General features: G+C 54.8%; 1 protein-coding gene across 12 annotated transcripts in view; it reads left to right on the top strand.

The window, feature by feature from the left end:
• The window catches only part of CERCAM (cerebral endothelial cell adhesion molecule), a 91,889-nt gene extending 81,041 nt beyond the window's left edge, over positions 1-10,848 (top strand). For 11 of the 12 annotated variants that reach the window (XM_077967716.1, XM_077967715.1, XM_077967721.1 and 8 more), the window contains 8 exons: positions 1,377-1,496; positions 1,835-1,911; positions 2,007-2,113; positions 4,426-4,558; positions 7,330-7,457; positions 7,643-7,846; positions 8,879-9,131; positions 10,346-10,848. In XM_077967716.1, the coding sequence (XP_077823842.1) occupies positions 1,377-1,496; positions 1,835-1,911; positions 2,007-2,113; positions 4,426-4,558; positions 7,330-7,457; positions 7,643-7,846; positions 8,879-9,131 (1,022 nt within the window). In that variant the 3' untranslated portion in view covers positions 10,346-10,848. The remainder of the gene's footprint in view (positions 1-1,376; positions 1,497-1,834; positions 1,912-2,006; positions 2,114-4,425; positions 4,559-7,329; positions 7,458-7,642; positions 7,847-8,878; positions 9,132-10,345) is intronic. The other variant, XM_077967714.1, reaches the window with a different exon arrangement.
• Positions 10,849-12,641: the final 1,793 nt, after the last annotated feature.

Genomic DNA, 12,641 nt, shown 5'->3' with positions numbered 1-12,641 from the left:
GTTTTTTGTTTGTTTGTTTGCTTTTGAGACAGAGTCTTGCTCTGTCACCCAGGCTGGAGTGCAGTGGTGTGACTTTGGCTCACTGCAACCTTTGCCTCCCAGGTTCAAGTGATTCTCCTGCCTCAGCCTCCCAAGTAGCTGGGATTACGGGCAGCCACCACCACACCCAGCTAATTTTAGTATTTTTAGTAGAGATGGAGTTTCACCATGTTGGCCAAGCTGGTCTTGAACTCCTGACCTCAAGTGATCTGCCTGCCTGGGCCTCCAAAAGTGCTGGGATTACAGGCATGAGCTACTGTGCCCCGCCTGGGTTAGCTTTTTAATTGGCACCGTGTGCCTGCCCCTGAGGATGGTTATAATAAAGGTAACAAATATTGGCCAGGTGCAGTGGCTTACATCTGTAATCCCAACAGTTTGGGTGGCCTAGGGGGGTGGTGGATCACTTCAGGCTAGGAGTTCGAGACCATCCTGGCCAACATGGTGAAACCCCATCTCTACTGAAAATACAAAAATTAGCCAGGTGTGGTGGTGCACACCTGTATTCACAGCTACTCAGGAGGCTGAGGCAGGAGAATCACTCGAACCCGGGAGACAGAGGTTGTAATGAGCCAAGATCACACCAAGGCGAGCAGATCACTAGGTCAGGAGATCGAGACTATCCTGGCTAACATGGTGAAACCCCGTCTCTACTAAAAATACAAAAAATTAGCTGGGCGTGGTGGCGGGTGCCTGTAGTCCCAACCACTAGGGAGGCTGACGCTGGAGAATGACGTGAACCTGGGAGGCGTAGCTTGCAATGAGCCACTGCACTGCAGCCTGGGCGACAGAGCGACACTCCGTCTCAAAAAAAAAAAAAAGTGACAAATATTAAAGCCCGGGGAAGGCCACTCTGGCTGCCAGGTGAAAGATACTGTGGAAGGGAGCCCCAGAGGGTGTGGGGTGAAGTGGAGGGGTCTGGGGAAAAGGCGATGGCCCTTGGATCTAGTGGGGTGGTGGGGATCCGGAGAGATGGGGGGATTTAGGGAACAGAGCAGTGGGGCTCACTGGCATCCTGTGGCTATGGTGGGTGGGAGTTTGCCTGCTCCTGCCTCACCTTGATACCCTGAGGGCAGGGACTCAGTGTTGCTCACTGCCGTAACCCTGACTTCCAGTGGGTGCCCTGGACAGGTATATTGAATGAATGAACCATCTCAGCAGAACGACCCCTTAGATATTGTGTGAGCCAAGCCCTTTCTCCCTCTGGTCCTACAGGTGGGGAAACTGAGTCCCAGAGAAGACCGACACGGGTAACTGGCATTGCTGGGCCTAGGACCTCTCAGCTGGATTCTGAGAGCCCCCCGCCTCCACTGTAGCTCTCACTCAGCCTGTCTCTGCAGGGGTCGCAGTCCACGTGTGCAATGAGCACCGTTATGGGTACATCAATGTGCCCGTGAAATCCCACCAGGGGCTGGAAGACGAGAGGGTCAACTTCATCCACCTGATCTTAGAAGCACTAGGTGAGGGCTGGGGAACTGTTCCACCCGCCTGCTGCCAGGGCTCCCTGCCTCCCCATGGTGCCCCTTTCCTTAGGCCCTGTACTGGAGTGGGCATTGGCCTTGGGGTTCCAGCCTTACCGCTAACTCGTTCCATGACTCTGAGAAAGTCCCCTTCCCTGTTGGGCCTCAGTCTCACATCCTTACAACGGGGACAGGTGGATCTTGTGATCTCCGAGGTCCCAGCCTGTGGGGTGTTCTGCCGGGCTGGGGGCAGGAATGAGGCTAGGGGCTAGGACTTCAGGGTGACTGCTAACAGGAGTCAGTAGGGACTCATGCTTGGGGTCTACTTCCCTTTGCAGTGGACGGCCCCCCCATGCAGGCCTCAGCTCATGTGACTCGGCCCTCCAAGAGGCCCAGCAAGATAGGGTTTGATGAGGTAAGTCCCCGAGCCTGTGGGCTCGCCGTTAGGAGGTGAATGGGCCCTCCCCTCCCTCTCCCCTGCACTTACCGCCCACCCCCTGCCTCCTCCAGGTCTTTGTCATCAGCCTGGCTCGCAGGCCTGACCGTCGAGAACGCATGCTCGCCTCGCTCTGGGAGATGGAGATCTCTGGGCGGGTGGTGGACGCTGTGGATGGCCGGTGAGGCTGCCTGGGATGGGGCCCTGAGCTCTTGGGGGAGCAGTGTGGTCCATCTCCAAGCCCCCTAGGACTGGGAAAAGCAGACAGGTTGAATGAGTTTCCTGTCCCAGGAAGTATCCAAATGGGGTCTGAGTAATACTCTGTCAGGGAGTTCCAGAGCAGACACACGTGGGAGAAGCCACCCTCCTGCTGCTCACCAGAGGAGGCGAGCACAGTGGCTGAGGCTCCACGGCCTGGGTTCCAGCTCTACCAGCTATTGAATGTGTGACCTCCAGCCAGCTACCCCCATCTCTCAGCCGTTTTGTATAAATAGCAGATAACTGTGCCCTTCTCTTAGGGTTTTGTGGGTTTAGTGAAGTTAGCCAGGGCCAGGCACATAGTAAGTTTCCAAAGGTTAGGTATTTTCAGTATTATTACTCTCCATCCTGGACTTGAGTTCCTGGTGGGCGGAGATCGGGAAAGGGCAGCCATGTTCCCCTGGGGAATCCAGAGGCCAGGCTCCTCCAGCCACCAGGGGTCCTGTGGCCCCATATGTCATCTGCTGCTATTTGCTTCAAGTGCTCAGCTCTGTTTTTTTTTTTTAGAGACAGCGTCTCCGTCTGTTACCCGGGCGCAGTGCAGTGCCACAAACATGGCTCACTGAAGCCTTAAACTCCTGGGTTCAAGCAATCCTCCTGCCTCAGCCTCTGAGTAACTGGACTATAGGCGTGCACCATCACACCCAGCTAATTAAAAAAAATTTTTTTTTTTTTTGAGGCAGAGTCTTGCTCTGTCACCCAGGCTGGAGTGTGGTGGCGCAATCTTGGCTCACTGCAACATCCGCCTCCCGGGTTTTCAGTGATTCTCCTCCATCAGCCATCTGAGTAGCTGTGATTACAGGCTTGCATCACCACACCCAGCTAAAAAAAATTTTTTTCATAGAGACAGGGTCTCACTCTGTTGCCTAGGCTGGTCTTGAACTCCTGGCCTCAAGTGACCCTCCTGCCTCACCCTCTTGAGTAACTGGGACTACAGGCATGCACCACCATGCCCAGCTAATTAAAAAAACTTTTTGGCAGGGCCGGGCACGGTGGCTCACACCTGTAATCCCAGCACTTTGGGAGGCCGAGGCAGGTGGATCGTGAGGTCAGGAGATCGAGACCATCCTTGCTAACATGATGAAACCCCATCTCTACTAAAAATACAAAAAGTTAGCCAGGCATAGTGGCTGGCGCCTGTAGTCCTTGCTACTCAGGAGGCTGAGGCTGGAGAATGGCGTGAACCCGTGAGGCGGAGCTTGCAGTGAGCCGAGGTCACACGACTACACTCCAGCCTGGGGGACAAAGCGAGACTCTCTCAAAAAAATTTTTTTCTCTCTCTACTAAAAATGCAAAAATTAGCTGGGCGTGGTGGTGGGCGCCTGTAATCTCAGCTACTCAGGAGACTGAGTCAGGAGAATTGCTGGAACCCAGGAGGCAGAGGTTGCAGTGAGTCAAGATCGTGCCGTTGCATTCCAGCCTGGGCTGACAACAGTGAGAGTCTGTCTCAAAAAAACTTTTTTTTTTGGAGAGATGGGGTTTCTCTCTGTTGCTCAGGCTGGTCTTGAACTCCTGGCTTCAAGCAATCCTCCCACTTTGGCCTCCCAAAGCACTGGGATTACAGGTGTGAGACACCATGTCCCCCGAGGTCTCTTGACCATAGGCTATCTATCCTTTGCTTGGCCTCTGCCCAAGAAGTATCTCTCATGCTCCCACATTCTTTAGAGTGCCTCCCGCTCAGGCAGCCCCCTACCATCCCACCCTTTCCTCAAGGGTAACCCCTATCCTATCATATTAGGACACGTCCTAATAGTTATCCTCAGAACTCCTGAGGTGGCCGGGCGTGGTGGCTGACGCCTATAATCCTAGCACTTTGGGAGGCTGAGGCGGGCAGATCACCTGAGGTCAGGAGTTCGAGACCAGCTTGGCCAACACGGTAAAACCCTGTCTCTACTAAAAAAAAAAAAAAAAAAAAAAAAAAAAAATTAGCCAGGTGTGGTGGTGTGTGCCTGTAGTCTCAGCTACTTGTGAGGCTGAGGCAGGAGAATTGCTTGAACCCGTGAGGTAGAGGTTGCTGTGAGCTGAGATCGTGCCACTGCAGTCCAGCCTGGGCAACAGTGGCTCCAGTTCCCCAGGTCCAGTCCCTTGACAGCTTCGGGTCACACAAAAGAGTTACAAGGCGGAAACCTTCTTCAAACCCGACTCCAGTGTGACCATCCCCACCAGGCACAGGCCTGGCCCCTCTAGGGGATTCTCTGGCAGGCACCCCTCACCCATCACACCTGTGTCCCTCAGGATGCTCAACAGCAGTGCCATCAGGAGCCTCGGCGTAGACCTGCTCCCGGGCTACCAGGACCCCTACTCAGGCCGCACCCTGACCAAGGGCGAGGTGGGCTGCTTCCTCAGCCATTACTCCATCTGGGAAGAGGTGAGGGCGCCTGCTTCCTCCACCCACGGCCTTCGGGGAGAACGGGGCCAGTTTGTTCTATTCACTGCTCTGTGAACGAGTGCATGAATGAAGATATGCATCAAAACCTGGCCAGCAGCTTTCAATCTCCTCTGTGTTCCGCACCCCAGTGGGCACCGCTAAGCAGTACCCGTTTGCATTCTGCAGTCTCTCTTAAGCACCTACTGTGTGCTAGGAGATATTCTGCTCTGAGAACACAGAGGAGGACAGGAACAATGCATATCTGCTCCTTCCTCCAAAAAAGGGATCCCCCTGGGGCTCAGGGACCAGAGGGGGGTTACTGAAACCAAGAAAAAAATCAAGAAAACCAAGCTTGCAGTGGAGGGGAGAGGTGTGGGCCACTTTAAAAGGCACCTGGTGTGGGAGAGGTCAGAGTTGGTGTCACCATTGAGGGGCAGGGAGAAAGGCCTTCTAGGCAGAGGAGAACAGTGGGTGCCAAGGTCCTGAGGCAGGAAGGTGTTTAGGAGCAGAAAGAAGGAAGCCTGGGACTCAGCATGTGCTCAGTACTTGGCCAGGAAGCCTCAGCCCAAGGGCTGGGAGTGTGAGCGCAGAGGAGAGGTTGCTGGACACGGCTGGAGAGAACAGGGGAACTAAGCTCTCCAAGGGCAGCCCCTCCAGGAGATGGGACACGGATTCCTTGTTTTTATTCTCTGCTATAGCCAAATATACGTGCATGTGTATGTGAGCATTATGGGGTGTTTTTTTTTTTTTTTTTTTTTTTTTCCTGAGCTGGAGTATTGCTCTGTCGCCCAGGCTGGAATGCAGTGGTGCAGTCTTGGCTCACTGCAACCACTACATCCTGGGTTCAAGCGATTCTCCTGCCTCAGCCTCCTGAGTAGCTGGGATTACAGGCACCTGCCACCACGCCCAGCTAACTTCTAATCTCAGGTGATCTGCCCGTCTTGGCCTCCCAAAGTGCTGGGATTACAGGCATGAGCCACCACGCTCAACCTATGTTGACTTTTTTACCATCTCAGAACATGGTTCACTACTTTTTTTTTGAGACAGGGTCTTGTTCTAGCACCCAGGCAGGAGTGCAATGGCTCACCACAGCCCGGACCTCCTGGGCTCAAACAATTATCCCACCTTAGCCCCCCAAGTAGCTGAAACTACAGGCGCGCACCACCACACCCAGCTAAATTTTGTATTTTTTGTAGAGACAAGGTTTCGCCATGTTGGCTAGGCAGCTGGTCTCGAACTCCTGAGCTCAAGTGATTCCACCCACCTCAGCCTCCAAAAGTGCTGGGATTATAGGCATGAGCCAGCGCTCCTGGCTTCACTAATTTCTGAGCTGATTTCCTTTTCTTTTCACAGAAGTTATCAAAAGTAGTTTTCCGGAAGTTATTCTGAAGTAACTTTTCCAAAAGTTATCGAAAGTACTTTTTATTTGGGATATTCGGGGCTGGGGTCTTCCCAATCCCCACCCAGCCCAGCTTCCTTTAGAAAATAGCAGGAGAGTCTGGGCGCAGTGGCTCACGCCTGTAATCCCAGCACTTTGGGAGGCCAAGGTGGGTGGATCGCCTGAGGTCAAGAGTTCAAGACCAGCCTGGTCAACATGGTGAAACCCCGTCTCTACTAAAAATACAAAAATTAGCCGGGCATGGTAGCAGATGCCTAGAATCCCACCCAGCTACTCGGGAGGCTGAGGCAGGAGAATTGCTTGAACGGGGGAGGTGGAGGTTGCAGTGAGTCATCATGCCACTTTACTCCAGCCTGAGCAAGAGCGAAACTCCACCTCAAAAAAAAAAAAAGAAAGAAAGAAAATAGCAGGAGGCCAGGCCAGGTGCCGTGACTCAGGCTTGTAATCCCAGCACTTTGGGAGGCTGAGGCGGGCAGATCACGAGGTCAGGAGTTCAAGACCAGTCTGGCCAACATGGTGAAACCTTGTCTCTACTAAAAATACACAAATTAGCCCGGTGTGGTGGCGGGCGCCTGTAATCCCAGCTGCTTGGGAGGCTGAGGCAGGAGAATCACTTGAACCCGGGAGGCGGAGGTTGCAGTGAGCCGAGACCATCTTCTGATGGGAACTCAAGCCTCTCCCCAGCCCCCAGAGGGTCGGGCTTCTGGGCCTAGCCCCTGTCTGTCATGCCTGCACTCAGGCAGCTGGAGGGGTGGGAGGGGAGATGGCTCCTGGCCTTGGCCATGGCTGCCTTGGCCTCCACCGTTCCTGCTCCTCTTCCATGCAGCCCCCTGACTTGGGAGGCCATTTCACTCCAGTCTGGGCAACAAGAGTGAAGCTTTGTCTCAAAAAAAAAAAAAAAAAGAAAAGAAAAAAAAGAAAAGAAAATTGCAGAAGGCCAAAGTGGCCATCTGGGCCCTGGTGTTCAGCAGATGCGGGTTCGTATCCCAGCTCTGCCACCTCCTGGCTGTGTGTCCTTGGACAGGCAGTCTCCCATTTCTGCGTGTCCTCCTCCCTCCTGCAGTTGAGGATCGTCATTTCCTGCCTCCTGAGGGCCCCTGGAGATACGCAGTGGCACAGCCCTGGGGTGCAGTAGCACTCAGGGAATGTGGCAGGGGCCATGGTTACCATCATGATTCTATCTGGAGAGCCTCAGATGCCAGAGTGAGGTTGGGATTTCAGGTCCCGGGCAGTGGGGTCTCCAGCAGGCTTTGGGGCAACTGCATGATGTGGCCAGGCCAGCCGAGGCCAGGGAGAGGCTGTGGGCTGCAGCGTGGAGGGAGGGGACAGCTGAACTCTGAAGAGCCATCTCCCACCCCATCGTGTATCACAGGTGGTTGCGAGGGGCCTGTCCCAGGTCCTGGTGTTTGAGGATGACGTGCGCTTTGAGAGCAACTTCAGGGGGAGGCTGGAGCGGCTGATGGAGGATGTGGAGGCAGAGAAACTGCCATGGGACCTGATGTAGGCAGCCTGCGCCCTCAGGGACAGGGGGGTGGGGTGGGCCTCCGGAGTCTGCCTTTTCCTGCTTGGGACCCTGGCCAGCCCCTCCTCCAAGAGCCTGGCCCCGTAGGAGTGGGTGCGGGGTGGGGGGTCTCATTGACACCCAGGACCTAAGAGAGTCCTGGGCCCCTTGGTGTCACTTTCAGCTACCTCGGGCGGAAGCAGGTGAACCCTGAGAAGGAGGCAGCCGTGGAGGGGCTGCCGGGCCTGGTGGTGGCCGGGTACTCCTACTGGACGCTGGCCTACGCCCTGAGCCTGGCGGGCGCCCGCAAGCTGCTGGCCTCACAGCCTCTACGCCGCATGCTGCCTGTGGATGAGTTCCTGCCCATCATGTTCGACCAGCACCCCAAGTGAGACTCTGATGGGGGCCGGTCACGGCAGGGCAGGGGCGTCCCCTCCGGGAACTCACCTCAATCAGTAGGAAGTCCCCTCACCGGGCAGATGGGGAGACTGGGACTGGCAAGGCCAAGTCATTGGCCCAGGTCACCAAGGAGTGGCTCAGCCTAACCTTAGAGTCAGACCAATCTCGGTGTGTATTTTGCGCAGCGCACGCAGGCTTTTTTTTTTTTTTTTTTTTAATGGAGTCCTGCTCTGTTGCCCAGGCTAGAATACAGTGGCATGATTTGGACTCACTGCACCCTCTGCCTCCCAGGTTCAAGCAATTCTCCTGCCTCAGCTTCCCAAGTAGCTGGGATTACAGGCAAATGCCACCATACCCTGCTATTATTTATTTATTTATTTATTTTTGAGACGGAATCTTGCTCTGTTGCCCAGGCTGGAGTGCTGTGGCAAGATCTTGGTGCCTTGGCGCGATCTTGGCTCACTGCAACCTCCGCCTCCCAGGTTCAAGTGATTTTCCTGCCTCAGCCTCCTGAGTAGCTGGGATTACAGGTGCCTGCCAGCACACCCAGCTAACTTTTTTGTATTTTTAGTAGATACGGGGTTTTTCCATGTCGGCCAGGCTGGTGTCGAACTCCTTGACCTCAAGTGATCCGCTTGATCACTTGAATGCTGGGATTACAGGCGTGAGCCACTGTATTTTTGGTAGAGATGGGGTTTCGCCATGTTGGTCAGGCTAGTCTCGAACTCCCGACTTCAGGTGATCTGCCCGTCTCGGCCTCCCGAAGTATTGGGATTACAGGCATGAGCCACCGTGCCCGGCTGCATGCAGTTTTTAATCAAATGACTTCGCTGTTCTCAGCCTCCGTTTCTTCATCTGGAAAATGGAGATAGTAGAAGTGCCACTGCTCAGGGCTGTTGTGAGGACTAGATGACGGGGAGTGAGGTGCTTTGGGCAGGCAAGGTGCCTGGCTCCAGGCAGGCGTGTGAGCGGGGAGTAGGGGCCCGCCTCAGTCCTCCTGAGCTGTCCTCTCACCTTACAGTGAGCAGTACAAGGCACACTTCTGGCCGAGGGACCTGGTGGCCTTCTCCGCCCGGCCCCTGCTTGCTGCCCCTACCCACTATGCCGGGGACGCCGAGTGGCTCAGTGACACGGAGACTTCCTCTCCATGGGATGACGACAGCGGCCGCCTCATCAGCTGGAGTGGCTCCCAAAAGACCCTGCGCAGCCCTCGCCTGGACATGGCTGGCAGCAGTGGGCACAGCCTCCAACCCCAGCCTCGAGATGAGCTCTAGGTGAGGATGCATAGACCTTGGCTTGCTCTCCCCTTTGATGGCATGACTATATCTGGGGTTGTTTTCCCCCTTCTCAGCCTCCTCTCTCCCTCTCTCCATCTCTAGCTTTGCCTTTGTGTCCTTTTTTTTTTTTTTTTTGAGACGGAGTCTCACTCTGTCACCCAAGTTGGAGTGCAGTGGCCGGATCTCGGCTCACTCCAAGCTCCGCCTCCCAGGTTCACGCTATTCTCCTGCCTCAGCCTCCCAAGTAGCTGGGACTACAGGCGCCCGCCACCACACCCGGCTAATTTTTTTTTGTATTTTTAGTAGAGACGGGGTTTCACCGTGTTAGCCAGGATGGTCTCGATCTCCTGACCTCATAATCCACCCGCCTCAGCCTCCCAAAGTGCTGGGATTACAGGTGTGAGCCACTGTGCCCGGCCATGTTTTTTTTTTTTTTTTTTTGAGACGGAGTCTCGCTCTGTTGCCCAGGCTGGAGTGCAGTAGTGTGATCTTGGCTCACTGCAACCTCCACCTCTTGGGCTCTAAGCAATTCTCCTGCCTCAGCCTCCCTAGTAACTGGGATTATAGGCACCCACCACCAGGCCTGGCTAATTTTTGTATTTTTATTTTTATTTATTTACTTATTTTGAGATGGAGTCTTGCTCTGTCGCCTAGGCTGGAGTGCAGTGGCATGATCTCAGCTCACTACAACCTCTGCCTCCCGCATCCTGGGTTCAATCAATTCTCCTGTCTCAGCCTCCCGAGTAGCTGGGACTACAGGTGCCTGCCACCACGCCCAGCTAAATTTTGTATTTTTAGTAGAGACAGGGTTTCATCATGTCAGCCAGGCTGGTCTTGAACTCCTGACCTCGGGTGATCTGCCCGCCTCGGCTTCCCAATGTGCTGGGATTACAGGCATGAGCCACCACACCTGGCCTTTTGTATTTTTAGTAGAGACGGGGTTTCACCATGTTGGCCAGTCTGGTCTTCAACTCCTGACCTCAAATGATCCGGCTGTCTCAGTCTACCAAAGTGCTGGGGATTACAGGTGTGACCCACTCTGCCTGGGCTCTGTGTCTGTCTCTAATTGTACCTTCTGCTGTCTCTGCATCCCCTTCTAGCTCTTCCTCTCTCTGCCTGTCTCTGCCTCTGTTTTCCTATATCTGTCGGTATCTGTCTCTCCCTGATTCTGTCTAATTCTCTTTCTCTTCCTGCTCCTCCTGTCCCACCAGGTCCGGGTGATGATTGCAAAGGAGTGCCCAGGAGCAGGCCACTACTGCCCAGAGAGCAGAGGAGGAGGTTGTTGGCAGGGACCGCAGATCCAGTCAGACCTGGCCACCACCTTGGGCATGGCCACTCTGCCCTCTGGACCTGTCTTTCATCAGGAGAAACCACTCAGAGATGGATCCCATTCCCTAAAGGTCTCACCGCAAAGGAACAGGACTTCCAGGCCCCTTGACCCTGCCTGGCCTGATTCAGGGCCTGGTGGCCCCCAGCCTTCTGTTTCAAGCTGGGCATACCCCATGCGCCCTTCCCTCCCTAAGGACTCAGCTGAGGGACCCCTCTGCCCCCTTCTACCTCCACCTCAGCACCCTACCCCAGCTTGATGTTTAGGTCTCCCCAGCACCCTCCTCCCTGGCCGGTGCAAAGTACAGAGAGGTAGAGGACGACCCTTGCAGACTGTTGCCCAGCACACAGTAGGCCCTCAATAAAAGCCATTTGCACTTTAAATATATATACACATATGTGTGTGTGTGTATATATATATAGACACAGGGTCTCCCTCCATTGCCCAGGCTGAAGTGCAGTGGCGCAAACCCAGCTCACTGCAGCCTCAACCTCCTGGGCTCAAGCGATCCTCCTGCTTCAGTCTCCCACATAGCTGGACCACAGGCATGTGCCACCACGCCTGGCTAAATTTTATTTTGTATTTTTTTTTTTTTTTTTTTTTTTTTTTTTGAGACGGAGTCTCGCTCTGCCGCCCAGGCTGGAGTGCAGTGGCCGGATCTCAGCTCAATGCAGGCTCCGCCTCCCGGGTTCACGCAATTCTCCTGCCTCAGCCTCCCCAGTAGCTGGGACTACAGGCGCCCGCCACCTCGCCCGGCTAGTTTTTTGTATTTTTTAGTAGAGACGGGGTTTCACTGTGTCAGCCAGGATGGTCTCGATCTCCTGACCTCGTGATCCGCCCGCCTCGGCCTCCCAAAGTGCTGGGATTACAGGCTTGAGCCACCGCGCCCGGCCTTATTTTGTATTTTTTTGTAGAGACTGGGTTTTGCATGTTGCCCAGGCTGGTCTCAAACTCCTGGGCTCAATCTACCCACCTTGGCCTCCCACAGTGCTGGGATGAGAGGCCGTGAGCCACTGCACCCTGCCACTTTATATATGTATATATATATATGTTTGTTTGTTTGTTTTTTTTTTTTTTGAGACGGAGTCTCGCTCTGTCACCCAGGCTGGAGTGCAGTGGCCGGATCTCAGCTCACTGCAAGCTCCGCCTCCCGGGTTCACGCCATTCTCCTGCCTCAGCCTCCCGAGTAGCTGGGACTACAGGCGCCTGCCACCACACCCAGCTAATTTTTTGTATTTTTAGTAGAGACGGGGTTTCACCACGTTAGCCAGGATAGTCTCGATCTCCTGACCTCGTGATCCACCCGCCTCGGCCTCCCAAAGTGCTGGGATTACAGGCTTGAGCCACCGCGCCCGGCCTATTTGTTTGTTTTTAAGATGGAGTCTCACTCTGTCACCCAGGCTGGAGTGCAGTGGCGCGATCTCAGCTCACTGCAGCCTCTGCCTCTTGGGTTCAAGTGATTCTCCTGCCTCAGCCTTCCTAGTAGCTGGGATTACAGGCATGCGCCCCCTCGCCCAGCTAATTTTTGTATTTTTACTTCATATTTTTTAACTCATGGCTGAGCCTCTGTATCTCAGCTGGCATGGGAGGAGGCTTCCTGATCTATGGTTGAGCAATTAGAGGGAGAGAGACGGGAGGACAGGCGAGGAGTCAGGCCGATCCAGCATCGCCTCTGTGCTGGGTGATCTTGGGTGGGTGTCATCCCTTCCCTGGGCCTTAGTCTACTCTTTGGTCATTGTGGCTGGTTGGGTATAGAGTGGCCTGGCCTGAGTCTGGCCCACAGTGAGTGCTCACCCAGTGGGGCGGATGTAGTCATCCCCGAAGGCATTACCAGCCTCACCTTGCTGGTCAGGGTGGGCCCAGCCAGTCCAAGGGCTGCTGATATCCCCCAGCTCTTTGGATCATCTCTTGTGCAGCTGAAACCTTGACTTAGGGGAAGAGGAACCCCCTGGGAGGGGCTGGGGGAGATCCTGGGTTCCCCTCTGGCGCTAACCAGTGTGGCCACCAGAGGGCGCAAGGAGGCAGAGCCTGTACTTGGACAGGATGCTCCCTGCTGGGTTGGGGTCAACACCAGGAAGGGAGCATGGGCCATAGTGAAGCTCCCCTTGGTGCTGGGGCGACCCGCAGCAGCTGATGGGAACTGCAAGCCTCTCCCCCACCCCCAGAGGGTCGGGCTTCTG

The sequence above is a fragment of the Macaca mulatta genome, chromosome 15 (genome assembly GCF_049350105.2).
Source record: "Macaca mulatta isolate MMU2019108-1 chromosome 15, T2T-MMU8v2.0, whole genome shotgun sequence".
NCBI classification, from domain to species: domain Eukaryota; kingdom Metazoa; phylum Chordata; class Mammalia; order Primates; family Cercopithecidae; genus Macaca; species Macaca mulatta.
This window is presented reverse-complemented; position numbering and strand designations above follow the sequence as displayed.